The sequence below is a fragment of the Ceratotherium simum genome, chromosome 16, assembly GCF_057802395.1.
Source record: "Ceratotherium simum simum isolate JZ-2026a chromosome 16, ASM5780239v1, whole genome shotgun sequence".
NCBI classification, from domain to species: domain Eukaryota; kingdom Metazoa; phylum Chordata; class Mammalia; order Perissodactyla; family Rhinocerotidae; genus Ceratotherium; species Ceratotherium simum.
This window is the reverse complement of record NC_141915.1, coordinates 37638612-37654549: the sequence shown is the minus strand read 5'-3', so window position 1 is coordinate 37654549 and position 15938 is coordinate 37638612. Positions and strand designations below refer to the sequence as shown.

The following is a 15938-nucleotide window of genomic DNA, read 5'->3' as shown; positions in this document are numbered from 1 at the left end:
TACAAAGACATCAGAATGATATATTCTTAAGCTAAATCCTGTCTCAAAGCTAAATCCATGTTAAGCTGAAAAGAAAAACTTGAAGTTCCCAAAGAAAACTGGAAATATTTTTACAATATTTGTACTAATGTATCATATTTCATGCAGAGCTATGTGCTAGCCACCCACAATGAGACATGTTCAAGATACTCTTTCAGCCTGTAATTTAAACGGCCTGGGTTTTGTGGGTTTTGTGCTGTAATCCTGTTACATAAAGTTATTTCTTTATTTCTTTCCATTTCAATGTGCTATCAATCTCCCTGTCTCTTTCTGGAACTCCTTTAAGTTTCACAGAAGGAAACAATACTCCAAGTTTGTTTCCATTGGCTCTCGCCTTCACTTCCAACAGTGAGCATAAATGACTAGTTGTTCCAAAACGGGCCATGTAGAGAGAATATATCTCTACCTCAGTAATAAAAATATTCTATCTTCTTCATCCCTTCACCCACTCTCAACATATTCCTGCTTCAGATGGCCTCCCCTGAATCAAACTTTTAAGAAATTCTTGACTGTTTCCCCAAATGCATAAGAATGCCATCAAGCATGGGAGCGTAGATCATGTCTGCTGCATTCCAGGTGTCTCACATCTGGCGCGGATCCTGCAGTGACCACCGTAATAAAACAGGAGGAGCCTCTGTCTGGCTTCCATCCTAACCATTCTCTACAGCGCTCAATGAAAACTTGGACTCGGAATGTGAAAGCTATTAGTTTTTAAAGAGAAGGTTTAAATGAGGAGGCAGTTTGAAGACGAGCAATGAACATCACCGCTCAGGACATCAACTACCACACCAGGGCTTCATTTCCTTGGAATCACAGAAATTGCCATCCATTTTTTACTTTGTCTTACGTGGAAAACGTTATCTTTTAAGCCAAAAAAACTAGTATGAAGACAGAGAGACAGACACGATTTTATTTTTTGTTTTTAAGTCTGGAAGGAGAGAGAAATGCTAAGCTACTTGCACTAAAAAACAGATGAGCATGTGGACAGCATCCATGACTCGACGCAGCTCTCATTTCCTGGGGTCAGTCACTCCAGACTACAGAAAGGTGGCAAATGGCACATTATAACAGCTGTGATGGAGCCAGACGCTTTAATTCACAGCAAGTCCACATCTGTGTCCACTGAATTCTGAGCCACCATAAAAATTAGGGCCAAGCCCCTAGAGTTTACCAAGAGTCAGATGCAGTAATCTTTTCCCCTCTCTCCACTCTTTTCATTCTCGAGCAGCACAAGTTGAGGAAAGAATCCAAGGAAGTAAAGCAAGGACAAAACAAAGATAGAGTGGAAAGTTGTGGAGAGGAAAAAATACACATAGTATTTATATTTATCTAGTGGATTTCCCAGATTACCCTGCTAGAGATATCTTACCTACCTTCCAAATAAGCCCTGATGTGCCAAATTATAGTTTTAGATAGCTTCCTACCCCCCCAATTTACCACCCTCCTAAAATATTATAGCTTTAATATAACTAAAGATAAAACTTTTAAATGACTTCCAATAATTCTTTTCATGTTACTCGGCAACTTGCCATATGCATTTTTTTTTAGATTTTTTTATTTATTTATTTTCGCCCCAAAGCCCCAGTAGATAGTTGTATGTCATAGTTGCACAGCCCTCCAGTTGCCGTATGTGGGACGCGACCCCAGCGTGGCCGGAGAAGCGGTGCGTCGGTGCGCGCCCGGGATCCGAAACCGGGCCGCCAGCATCAGAGAGCACGCACTCAACCGCTAAGCCACAGGGCCGGCCCGCCATATGCATTTAATTCTCAAGTTTGATGACTTCCAAATTTCTTTTCACACCCAGTTTTTGGGGAAGATACAACTGCCCCACAACAAAAGTAAATATGGCTGGCATTGCACAAGCTTTCAGCAATTTCAAAACAATGGTATCAATATATATAAATGCATGACATTGACCGGCCATAAATGGGACTATAGAGGCAATATGGCTGAAGAAGAGGTTTCAGTAAAACAGGGGTTACATTAACAGGATGATGATTGAATGAGTGGATATAAGGCAATTTCAAACAGCTTGCCAAAGGAAAGCCTCATTTTTCCATTTTCTTATACAGTATCTAATTTCTGGCTCCTCATTTCCTCCGTGATCTGATAATTATGAAATTCTAAATAAAGTATAAAGTGTCATCTTTCTTGCAACAAATCAATGAACAGAAAGCTTCCATCAACAATGCAGATGTTTCCTAAAGCTCCTGCTGATTATTTCCTGAATGTCTATCCCACAAACCACACAGCAAGTTCTTTGAGAACAAGGAACCCTCTCTATCCCATAACAAATACAGTTTCTATGAGTGCGTGCATGGGTGCGTATGTGTGTGCATGTGTGCGAGTGTGTCTGCATGCATTTAAAAAGAGGACTAAGAAGTAATATGCAACTGATAACAATGAGTCACCACAAAATCACCTTTTTTTGTTTTGTCTTGTTTTGTTTTTGGTGAGGAAAATTGGCCCTGATCTAACATCCATCGCCAATCTTCCTCTTTTTGCTGAGGAAGATTAGCCCTGAGCTAACATGTGTGCCCATCTTCCTCTATTTTGTATGTGGGATGCCGCCACAGCATGGCTTGGTGAGCAGTGTGTAGGTCCCCACCCGGGATTCGAAACTGTGAACCCTGGGCCGCTGAAGTGGAGCACATGAACTCAGCCACTATGCCACTGGGCTGGCCCCAAAATCACCTTTTTTTTTCTCTCTTACAAATTTCAAATTGAAATTTAGCCCTTTCCAAATGCTGTCGTACAAATATGGGAAAGGAGAATTTCTACTCATTGTATGTTTGTCCCTACACATGCAGTAAAATTGTTTTTCATTCTTAATCACAGACTTATACTAATAGCACCACCATATATACAGTTATATTTTGGGCATCCTTCTCCCTATAATACAATTCAAAATAATTCCACCTTTATTCCTCATGCCATCCTTAGAATAATCTTATAATACAAAGGCCAACTTTGCATTATAAAAAATAAAAAATTCTATGGGTCACTAACTAAGCCTTCAGGTACACAACTAAGCCTAAAATGTATCTACTAATAAAGTAATATTGTGGGGAAGTTTGTTTTAAACACTCTTCCAGCCTACCAAAAATTATAGATATTCTCACTTTTGCAAAAAGCTCCCATCTTGTGCATTCTGTTTGTTTCAATTACTCAGGGCAACCCAGGCTGATAATTACACAGTCCCCAGTTGCTGAGTAAAAGTGATGCTTAATTAGCCAGCAGGAAAGATCGATTAAGATCCAGCAGGACATCTTGCGAGGTTCTCTCACATTCCTGGAGGGAACAGATTCTGGCTGTGTCCTCCGAAAGGATAAAATTCTTTGCTTCTAAAGAGTTTCAATGAGGTTTCTAAAGTAGATGCTAAGATCGGTCAGCCACACAAATTAAATCCCAGTCATAAACTTGCAGATGCTCTCCCTGTTCTAAGAGTACTCAGTTCAAACATTCTGAATCACATTGCCATGGGATCAGAAAAGGCTTAAAGTAATACTCACTTATCCCCAACTCTCGTTCACTTACCACATTTCAAGCAAGAGGTGGTGGGGAAACACAGTGTAAAGGAAAATTTTTATTTCTTCCTCTCCCAAGCAAGTGTAACCATCTGTCAGATGTTCACATTATAAAAGGGACAAATTAGGTCAGGGCCTCTTATAAAAAAATCTTAATGACAGGGCTAGCCCCGTGGCATAGAGGTTAAGTTCGGTGTGCTCTGCTTCAGCAGCCTGAGTTCTTGGGTTCAGATCCTGGGCGCGGAGCTAAACCACTAGTCAGCTATGCTGTGGTGGCAACTCACATACAAAATAGAGGAAGACGGGAAAGATGTTAGCTCAGGGCTAATCTTCCTCAGCAAAACAAACAAAAAACTTAATGAGCACTATATTCCAACCCAGTCTGAGACTAACACATGCCAATATAGGCAAAGAATCAACTGGATAAGTCTGGTTTAAGTTTTCTATTAGGGAAGGAGATGTGGAAGTAAAATCAGGACCAAAAATTGTAATGAAAATTAATTATCTCATACTGCCTTACATCTTCCCTTTAGTAATGTGGACAAGCATAAATGTTTAGCTTTTCATACATTTTGCAAAAGTGTTCAATAAAGACCAACATAACAATCCAAAGCTAAAAGCAGAATAATTAAGATATATAATTATTAAAATATTTCTATTTTGGTAAACTAACTACACTAAGTATGTCTACCTCCAATTCAATTTAGCAAATATTTATTAAGACTTTATTGGGGCGGCCCGGTGGCTTAGCGGTTAAGTGCGCAGCGGTCTGCTGCTGGCGGCCCGGGTTCGGATCCCGGGCGCGCACCAACACATCGCTTCTCCGGCCATGCTGAGGCCGCGTCCCACATACAGCAACTAGAAGGATGTGCAACTATGACATACAACTATCTACTGGGGCTTTGGGGGAAAAAAATAAATAAATAAAATTATTTAAAAGACTTTATTCACCAAGTACAAAGATCTATGATAGGTATGTCTTACCTTGTTAATTTATACAATATTAAAGTAGATTTTACTGATTATAAATTGTTTTAAAGCTTATGAAAAAGAAGAATGGAACCAGTTTATACAAACCTAGTTCTGACTTGCTGAAAGCCACGTAGAATATGGTCTCTGTGGTCCTTTGCACCAGCACTGAGGTTCTCATTCCGCAAACCTTCCGCCAGGAATTCCTCAGCATCTAAAAGAAAAAGAAAGTTGATCAATAGAAAAGAAGTACTAAGGGAGAAAGAGGAAACTCTGAAGGATTAAGAAATGGCTATTATTTTATCTTTAAAAACTTCAAAGTTGCAGAACAATGTGAATGTACTTAACGCCACAGCACTGTACACTTAATAATGGTTAAAATGGTAAATTTTATGTTATGCATATTTTACCAGAATAAAAAATAAGTAAAACTTTATACATGCCTATAAGTGACACCTTCTGATAATCATGACCTTGCTATGAATTTAGGAAGCTACTGCATATATCAACCACAAGAAATAACTATTTTCTAAGCCACTTTAAAGAAACATTTGAATGTTAATCATCACTGATGGCAGAGGATGGACTGTCAATTCCATGTAAACATATAAATATTACAAACAAGTCATAGAAGATTGCAGGCCAATAGAAGCTAGAAAGAAATACCAATAAACAAAGCTGAAAAAAAAAATAGAGCTGAACTGCAAAATCAAGAACAAAAAGGGCAAGCATTCAAAGAAGAAAAATTAATTAGCAGATGCATCATCAATGAAAATGACAATGCAACCAAGTGAGGAACTCACACGGAAAAGAAAAATGTGTCCAACAGAAGGAAACCGCAATTAATGGTAACATACATTATAAAATAGGGACATAGGAAATATATAATATGAAACAAATCATGTTATGTTAAAAGAAACTGGGGGGGAGGATCTAGATATTTTCAAAGACAAAATACATTGATAATGGTTAGAATTGCTAGAAATACTAGCTACATACTTTATTGTGCATAGAAGGGTTACCATCCCTAAAAAGCCTACAAATAATATAGTTAAAATTTTCCACCTCCAAAAATAGTGCCTGTAACATGCAACTGTATCCTTTATACTATCAAAATAATGTTATGAATTTATACAGTTGGGTAACATAAGCACACTTAAAAATTTTTTCTATACTCACACCACTCAACAACACCAAACAAAAAAATCCAAGATAGCCATCACCAGGGCTTTTGATGAGGTATAAAGTTCTAGAAATTGAAATTTTCACAGAGGACTACCATCAGCTTCCAGGCCTCACATCACATCTATTGCATATGTCATTTAATGGTTTCCTCCAGGGTCCTCTGAACTCTAAAGAACAAGGAAATGAGAAGTTGAATTAAAAGGTAAAAATAAATAGTATCTGAAATTCAATTAATATAACACACCATATTAATAGAAGAAAGGAAAAAGACCATATGATCATCTCATAGATGCAGAAAAAGCATTTGACAAAATTCAACAGCCCTTCATGATAAAAAATACACTCAACAAACTAGGAATAGAAAGAAATATCCTCAGCCTGATAAGAGCATCTGCTAAACCCCAGAGCTAATGTCATACTTAACGGTTAAAGGCTGAACGCTTTCCTCCTGTTCCTAAGGTCAGGATCAAGACAAGGATGTCTGCTCTCACCACATATAGTCAACATCGTTCTGGTGCTAGCCAGGACAATTATGCAAGAAAATGAAATTAAGAGAGTCTAGCTTAGAAAGGAAGAAGTAGGGGCCAGCCTGGTGGCATAGTGGTTAAGTTCACACACTCCGCTTCTACAGCCCGGGGTTCACAGGTTCAGATCCCAGGCACGGACCTATGCACCACTTATCAAGCCATGCTGTGGCAGGTGTCTCATATATAAAGCAGAGGAAGATGGGCACAAATGTTAGCCCAGAGCCAATCTTCCTGAACAAAAGGAGGAGGATTGGCAACAGATGTGAGCTAAGGGCTAACCTTCCTCACCAAAAAAAAAAAAAAAAAAAGAAAGAAGTAAAACTATCTCTATTTGCAGATGACACGATCTCATATATAGAAAATGCTAAGAAATCTACTAAAAAACTATTAGCATTAATAAACTAGTTCAGCAATTTTTTAGGATACAAGATCAATACGCATAAATCAATTGTATTTCTATATAGAAGCAATGAAAAAAACAAAAATGAAATTGGGAAAATTCCAATTAAGACAGCATAGAAAAGAATTAAATACTTAGGATAAATTTAACAAAAGAAGCACAAAACAAACTCTGAAAAGTACAAAATGTTGTTGAAAGAAATTAAGAAGACTTAAATAAATGGAAAGACATCCCATGTTCATGGATTGGAAGACTTAATATTGTTAAGATGGTAATATTCCCCAAATTGATCTAAAGATTCAATGCAATCCCTATAAAAATCTCAGCTGGCTCTTTTGCAGAAATTAACAAGCTGAGCCTAAAATTCATTTGGAAATTAAAGAGACCCAGAATAGCCAAAACAGTTTTGAAGAAGAAGAACAAATTTGGAGGAATCACTACTTCTGATTTCAAGACTTACTACAAAGCTAAAGTAACCCAGACAATATGGTACTGGCATAAAGACAGACATACAGATCACAGGAATAGAATTGAGAATTCAGGAATAAACCCTTACATTTATGGTCTATAAACTTTTGACAAGGATGCCAAGATAATTCAATGGGAAAGAACAGTTCTTTTCAACAAATGGTGCCAGAACAACTGAATATCTAGATGTAAAAAAATGAAGTTGGACTTTTACTTCACACAGTATACAAAAATTAACTCAAAATGGATCAAAGACATAATTATAAAACCTAAAACTATAAAGCTCTTAGAAGAAAACAGGCATAAATCCTCATGATCTTGGATTATGCAATAGTTTCTTAAATATTGACACCAAAAGAACAAACAACAAAAGAAAAAAACAATTTGGACATCAAAAATCAAAAACTTGGGCTGGCCCCGTGGCTTAGTGGTTAAGTGCGCATGCTCTGCTACTGGTGGCCCGGGTTCGGATCCCAGGCGCGCACCGATGCACTGATGCATCTCTGGCCATGCTGAGGCCGCGTCCCACATACAGCAACTAGAAGGATGTGCAACTATGACATACAACTATCTGCTGGGGCTTTGGGGGGAAAAAAGGAGGAGGATTGGCAACAGATGTTAGCTCAGAGCTGGTCTTCCTCAGCAAAAAGAGGAGGATTAGCACGGATGTTAGCTCAGGGCTGATCTTCCTCACACACACACACACAAAATTAAAAACTATTGTGCTTCCGAGCCAGCCCTGATGGCCTAGTGGTTAAAGTTCAGTGTATTCCACTTCAGCGGCCTGAGTTCGGTTCGCAGGCGCCGAACCACACCACTCGTCTGTGAGTAGCCATGTTGTGGCGACAGCTCACATAGAAGAAATAGAAGAACTTACAACTAGAATTTACAACTATGTACCGGCGCTTTGGGGAGGAAAAAGAAAAGAGAGAGGAAGATTGGCAAAAGATGTTAGCTCAAGGCAAATCTTTCTCAGCAAAAACAAACAAACAAACAAAACAAACCATTATGCTTCAAAGGATGCCATCAGGAAAGTGAAAAGACAACCTACAGAATGGGAGAAAAGTTTTGCAAATCAAATAGCTGATAAGATATTTATATATAGAATATATAAAGAACTCTTACAACTCAATAATAAAAAGACAAATAACCCAATTTTAAAATGAGCAAAGGATATGACTAGACATTCATCTAAAGAAGATAAACAAATGGCCAACAAGCACATGAAAAGATGCTCAACATCAATTGTTATCAGGGAAATGCAAATCAAAACCACAATGAGATACCACTTCACACCTACTAGGATGGCTATAGTAAAAAAGATGGACAATAATGAGTGTTGTCAAAGATGTTGAGAAATTGGAACCCTCATACCTTGATGGTGGAAATATAAAATGCTGCTGCCACTTTGTAAAACAGTCTGGCAGTTCCTCAAAAGGCTAAACAGAGAGTTACTGCATTTGACCCAGCAATTCCACTACTAGATATATACCCAAAAGAAATGAAAACAGGTGTTCAAACAAAAACTTGTACACGAATGTTCATAGCAGAATTATTCATTGCCAATACATAGAAACAACCCAATGTCCATCAACTGGTGTATGGATAAATAAAATGTGGCATACCTACACAACGGAATATTATTCAGCAATAAAAAGAAATGAAATGCTGATGTGCGCTACAATATGGATGAATCTCTGAAATCATGATGCTAAATGAAAGAAGCCAGTCACAAGGACCACATATTGTATAATTCCATTTACATGAACTATACAGAATAGGCAAATCTATAGAAACAGAAAGTAGATTCGTGGATGCCGAGGGCTGCAAGAGGGAGGGACAGGGATGGAGGAGTGAAGGCTGAGGGGTTCAAGTTTTCTTTTGGATTGACGACAATGTTCTAAAATTTACTGTAGTGTTGATTGCACAACTCTGTGAATATACCGAAAGCCATTGAATTGTACCCTTTAAATGGGTGGGTTGGATGGTATGTGAATTATATCTCAATACAGCTGCTAAAAAATAAAAACAAATAAATAAATAAATGACAACATCTACACATATCCTTCTAAGCTTTCAAAATTCAAGGAAAATGAAAACATCCCTCAAGCACCTGGACAGAAAAAAATAAGTAGGCTACAAAACAACGGAGTCAAAATGGCCTCACCACAAAATGAGCATCAGAAGATGAAATGTTTACAGAGTTTTAAAGGAAAAGTTCTGTGCTCAAGAGTTCTAAACATATCCAAGATGCTGGTTATACAGAAAGAGACCAGAAAAACATTTTCAAACAGTTGTGACTCTGAATTCTTTCTCTACATTCTTTCCTGAAGAAAATCTTTTCAAAGGTACACTCTGATTAACAGAGAGAAAAGAGGCAGTGATGAGTATCAAAACAGCAAAACAAATTAAATCTCGATGACTGTGGTAAGTATGGTTTAAAACTTATAAAAAATATCAAAACTAATTCTTAATTAAGGTGAGACTCAGTGTAATAAAATGTAATAATTATCTGAATCCCAGCTAGGAAAGGAATAGAGAGGAAGGAAAACAAGCCAAATTACTTATTTACAGAGGGCCAGTGGATACTGTTCCATCCTGGACAGTGATAATTAAAGGAAATGGGTTTAACTATGATTTTTCAAAATGCAATGATAGAAAAGTAGAATAAAAGGTTTTAAAAATATTCAATACAATTAAATATAGAAAAAAGAAAAACAAAGTAGCATAAAAGTAGAACTCAGGAAATAAGATGACAAATCACTGGCGACAATAATTGTGAAAAGTTAGACTCCTCTATTAAAAGTGAAGCATTTCAGACTATGTCAAAAGATAAAATTAATTACCGTTTAAAAGATACACACCCGAAACAAATGAAGCTGAAACTAAAAGAAGAGAGGTGTGCAAAATGTCCTAGGCAAATTTTCTTAAAAAGCAAGAATAGCAATAATTCATATCAAAGCAGAGCTCACAGGCCAACAGAGTCATTTTATCTTATATAAGGTACAATCCACAATAGAGATCACCTGTTATGTGCTAAATAGCATAGTACTAACACATATACAGTGAAAATTGTGAGGAAAATGAGTAGAAATTCCTGAAAAAACAACTGTACTGTCACTACTAGTCTTTGACAGATTAAGTGGACAAAAATGTATAATTATCTAGGAGAATTATGTCCAACAGAAATAAAATACCAGCTACACATATAATTTTAAATTTTCTAGTAGCCTCATTTCAAAAAGTACCCAAAAAAGAGATGAAATTAATTTTTATTTATTGACATGTATTTATTTTATTTAACCCAACAGATCCAAAATATTATCATTTCAACATGTAATCAACATAAAAATTATTATTGAGATATTTTACCATTTCTTGTATTAAATCATCAAAACCCAGTGTGTATTTATACTTAACACATATCAGTTCAGACTAGTCACATTTCAAATGCTCAATAGCCACATGTGGAGACTGGTTACTACATTGGATAGTGCAGATATAGAGGATTTAAATAATATAATTAATAAGATAGATAATAGAAGTGAACTAAACTCTGTAACCTAAAAATAGAATATACCCTTTACAACTGGTATGGAAAATTTATAAAAATTGATTAAACACTAGATTACAAAGAAATATGAATAATTTCTTAAAAACTCAAAATTAAAAAGATCTTATTTTATGAACACAATGAAATAAACCAGAAAATATTAAAAAGAGTAAATAAGTCCCCCCACATTTAGACATTGAAAATACACTCCTACATATATTGTGGGTCAAAGAGGAAACTCAAAACTATAATTACCACCTACTGAGAAAACAGCTTGTATAAAATATTATAAGATATGATGAGTATTGTACAGAGTGACACATTCAAAGACTTAAATATTTCCACTATTAAATGAGAAAGAATGAAAATAAATGCAATAAGCACCAAACTCAAGAAACCACAAAAAAGCAATAAGACAAGCCTATGGAAAACAGGGGGAAGGAAACAATAAAGATAAAAGCAGAATTAATAAGCCAAAAGAGTGGTTGTCTAACAGTGCTCTCCAGAGTCAAAAGCCTCTGATAAGGAAGAGAAAGAGTCGGGGAGGCGGAGTGAGTGGGACTCTGGGAAACTCCCTACCTTCCCCTCACTCCTCTTTGCTTTAATCACAAGCGCCTGGCTTTTGTCTGTTTATACACTGGGATTTCACATAAGATTTTAATTTTGTAAAGGGTTCCATTGTACAACTTAGTGGTTAAAAACCACCGAACTTAAAAATAGTGAAAAAAAAATGTAAATGCTAAATACGTAAGAGCTGGGATTTTTCAGAGGTGAGGGGGGAATCCAATAAATTGATAAACCATTAGCAAATGTAATCAAGGAAAAAGGAGAGAAAGCACAAATATACAGAAATCAGGCAGAATCAATGGGAACAACAACAAATACAGAAATTTTAAAAACATAATAAAATATGTTATAAAGTTGGTGAGATTTCAAGATATTTTAATTTTCTTCTTCATGCTTTTATGTGCAATTTGAATTTTATGATAGTGGGTATCATTTTTACCCTTCTAAATGGTCATGTTCAAAAATAAAGTGCTATATAAACAAAATAAAATGTCATGCAAATAAATTCGAACATAACAGTGAAACAGTTTCTGAGAAAAACATAAATTTCTAAAAGTAAATTGAGAAATGGAAAACCTGAATCCTGAATAGTGTAATAACCAGGAGGAAAGAAGAAAAGGTTGTCAAAAATATTAAAAAAAAAAAAAAGTTCAGATTCATATAGATTTATAGGTGTCTTAAAGCTTTTTAAGTAATAATTCTCATTCTATATAAACTATCCCAGAGCATGCAAAAAGAGAGAAAGCTTCTCAAATAATTTGGCATAAGCTAGCATAACCTCAGTTCTAAAAGTGCATAAAAAGGAATCAGTTTAAAGTTAATATAGATACAAAAATCCTAAATAAAATACTAGTAGATCAAACCTAGCAGTATATTAAAAGAATAATATAAAGTTTATCCTGGGAATATAAAGATGTTTCAATATTATTGATGTATTATACATTTATTTAATAGGTTAAAAGAGAAGTCTATGCAAACTTCTTGGTAAGTGTCAAAACCTCATATGATAATATTTATTATCTATTTGTGACAAAACTGTATTAAACAGAAATAAAAGAATACCTTCTTAGCCCCTAAGGAATACATAGACCACAAAACAGCATCATATTTATGGTGGAAAAATTAAAGTCATTAGCATTAAAGAACAAGATTGGTTTGCCAGCTACTCCTACTATCAATTAACATTGTTCTGGAGGTTCTAGACAAAAAGAAGCCTAAGAAGGAAAAAAATGTCATTATGTGCAATATTATAACCAAATATATATAAGTGTAAAACTATCAACTTGAAAAACTTTTAGAAATTGTAAGAATTCAACAGGGTAGCCAGAAGATAAATATTTTAAAAATCAATAGCTTTCTGGGTAATTATAGAACAGTTTGTGTTGGACTAACTTTCCCACAGATAAGAATTGCCAACACTGGACAAAATATTTTAAAAAACCATTTTAAAGCACCAAACAGTAGCCAAAAGCAGGCAGAAATTGGCAGGGATTTGATGCTTGAAAGAAAGGAACTTAAGGGTAAGACTTGTGTTCATACAGCTTTTCACCTAAGGGTTCCCCCCTAGTCCCTGTGGTCCAGCAGCTGGGGAGTACCCTTAGGCAAAAAGCTTAGTGGACTGAGGGACAACATCAAATGCCATAACTTACATATATTTGGAGTCCCAGAAGAAGAGCAAAAAGAGACTAGGACAGAAAAATGTACCAAAAGAAATAATAGCCAAAAATTTCCCAAATTTGGTGAAAAATACAAATTTACACATTCAAGAAGCTCAGTGGACCTCAAGTAGGATAAATGTAAATAAAACTAAACATAGGCACGTTACAGTCAAAGTGCTGAAAACCAAAGATAAAGAAAAAAATTTCAAAGAAGCCAGAGAAAATGACCCATTACATATAGGAAAATAATGATAGGAATGAGAGCTGACTTTTCATCAAAAATAATGGAGGCTAGAAGACACTGGAACAACATATTTAAAGCTGAAAGGAAAAAGAAAAAAAATTGTCAAGCCAGAATTCTATATCCATTGACAATAGCCTTCAAAATGTGAAGGCAAAATAAATACACTTTTCAGATTAAAAAAAAAAAACTGAAAAATTTTTTTGCTAGGAAACCTGCACTAAAAGAAATCTAAAGGCAGTTCATCAAGCTGAAGGGAACTGACTCCAGAGGGAAACCCAGATCTACAGGAGCACCAAAATACTAAATATGTGGGTAAATAGAAAACATTATCATTCTTTCCTCTTTCTCTTAATTTCTTCAAAAGACAACTGGAAATTTAAAGCACAGATTATAACATTGCATTGTGCAGTTTATAACATATGTACATGCAAAATATATGACACCAACAAAACAGAGGATGGGGGAAGGGGAGTAAATGAAACTCCTTTAGTGGTACAATATTAATTCTGAGTAGACTGTGGGAAGTTAAGGAACATACTGTAATCACTGGAGCAATCATAACAAACAAAATAAAGAGGTATAGTTCAAAAAAATAAAGAAATTAAAATAGAATACTAAATAGCATTTGATTAATTTTTTAAAAAGGCAAATGTAACCAAAAAAGGTGACAATTAGAAAACAGTTAAATGATAGACCCTAAATCCATCCATAACAATAGTCATATTGGATGCAAATGAACTAAACACTTCAATTAAAAAGCAGAGAATGTCTGACAACAAAAAAATGCAAGACCAAATTATACACTTTCTACAAGAGACACACTTTTTATAAAGACACAGATAGGCTAAAAATACAAGAATGGAAATGATATAGTATGCAAACAGTAAGCATAAGGAAACTGGAATGGCTATATTAACTCAAACAAAGTAGACTTAAGACAGGGAGTATTACCAGAGATAAAGAGGGATATTTCATAATGATAGAAGGGCCAAGTTATCAGGAAGATAGAACAATTATAAATGTGTATGCACATAATAACAGAACTTCAAAATACTTAAGCAAACTCCAACAGAACTAAAATGAGAAAAAGACATATCCACAATCATAGTTGGGGATTTTACAACCGTCCCTCAGAAAATAATAGAACTAGACAAATAATCAGTAAGGAGATAGAGGACCTGAGCAATACTCTCAACCACTTTGACCTAACTGACATTCATAGAATGCTATATCCAACAAGTGCAAAACAAAACAAAAACCACATTTTTTTAAGTGCACATGAAATGTTCACTGAGATATACCTCATTCTAGGCCATAAAATAAGTCTTCATAAATGCTGAAAGTCTAAAATCTTACAGAGTATGTTCCCCGACCACAAAGGAATTAAGTTAGAAATCAATAACAATGAGATATCTAAAAAGCCTCAACAATTTGAAATAACATAAATCAAAGAAGACATATTCTTCTCTGAACAAACTGAATGATTATAAAATACAACATATCCAAATTTGTAGGAAGCAGCTAAATCCACACCTAAGGGAAATGTATAGCTTTAAATGCTTATGTTAGAAAAGAAGAAAAGTTTAAAATCAATGATTTAAGTTTTCACCTTAAGAAACTAGAAAAAGAAGAGCAAATTAAACCTCAAGTAGGAAAAAGAAAATAATAAAGATAAGGGCAGAAATCAATTAAATAGAAAATAAAAACCATTCGTTGGTTCTTTCAAAAGACCAATAAATTTGATAAGCCCCTAAGGAGTTTATCAAGATTCATAAAAGGAAAAAAGATAAAACACAAATTACCAATACCAGATTGAGGGATCAAATATAGATTGAGAGGAGAAAGGAAGAAAAGATATTTCTCAAACTTTAGAAACAAACACAAACATATTCACCTTTCCCTCTAATAAAAAATGTATTGTGCTCATTGTAGAAAATTTGGAAAATAAAGAAATCGATATAAGGAAGAAAATTACAATTACTTGCAATCCCATAACTCTTTCAGTTTTTATTCTATGCTAACATGACCTTTTTATTTTCATTTACAAAAATGAGCTATCAAATGTTCTTAAGTTTTTCCACTTAATACTGATTATTGGTTATATCATAGATCATGTAATAAAAAATTATATAACCATTAAAAATAATATTCATGAAGAAAACTTAAGGAATTGAAAACATTCTCACAGCATATTTTTAACACAATACTGAAGAAGAAAGAGGAGGAGGAGAAGGGGGAAGGGGAGGGAGATGAGGGCGAGGGGGAGGAGGGGAGGAGGAAAGTTGGAAGACTAATATTACTTGACTTCAAGACTTACTGTGATGCTACAGTGATCAAGACAGAGTGGTACTGTTGAAAGAACAGACACATAGATCAATGGAACAGAATAGAGAGCCCAGAAATAGACCTATGCAAACACAGTCAACTGATCTTTGACAAAGGAGCAAAAGCAATTCAATGGAGAGAGGATAGTCTTTTTAACAAATGATGCTGGAACAACAGGACATCCAAATGCAAAAAAAAAGAATGACACAGATCTTTACATATTTCACAAAAATTAACTCAAAGTGGATCACAGACCTAAATGTAAAATGCAAAACTATAAAGCCTTAGAAGATAACGTAGGAGAAAATGTAGGTGACCTTGGGTTTGGCAATGAGTTTTTAGATACAACACCAAAAGCACAATCCATGAAAGAAACAATTAAGTTAGACTCCATTAAAATGGAACACTTCTGCTCTGCAAAAGACAGTGTTAACAGAATGAAAAGACAAGCCTCAGACTGGTAGAAATTCTTCACA

General features: G+C 35.2%; 1 protein-coding gene across 1 annotated transcript in view; it reads right to left on the bottom strand.

The window, feature by feature from the left end:
• SKAP1 (src kinase associated phosphoprotein 1) overlaps positions 1-15938 on the bottom strand; it is a 264584-nt gene that overhangs the window by 233695 nt on the left and 14951 nt on the right. The window contains exon 2 of the mRNA XM_087441032.1: positions 4644-4749. Coding sequence (XP_087297158.1) covers positions 4644-4749 — 106 coding nt within the window. The remainder of the gene's footprint in view (positions 1-4643; positions 4750-15938) is intronic.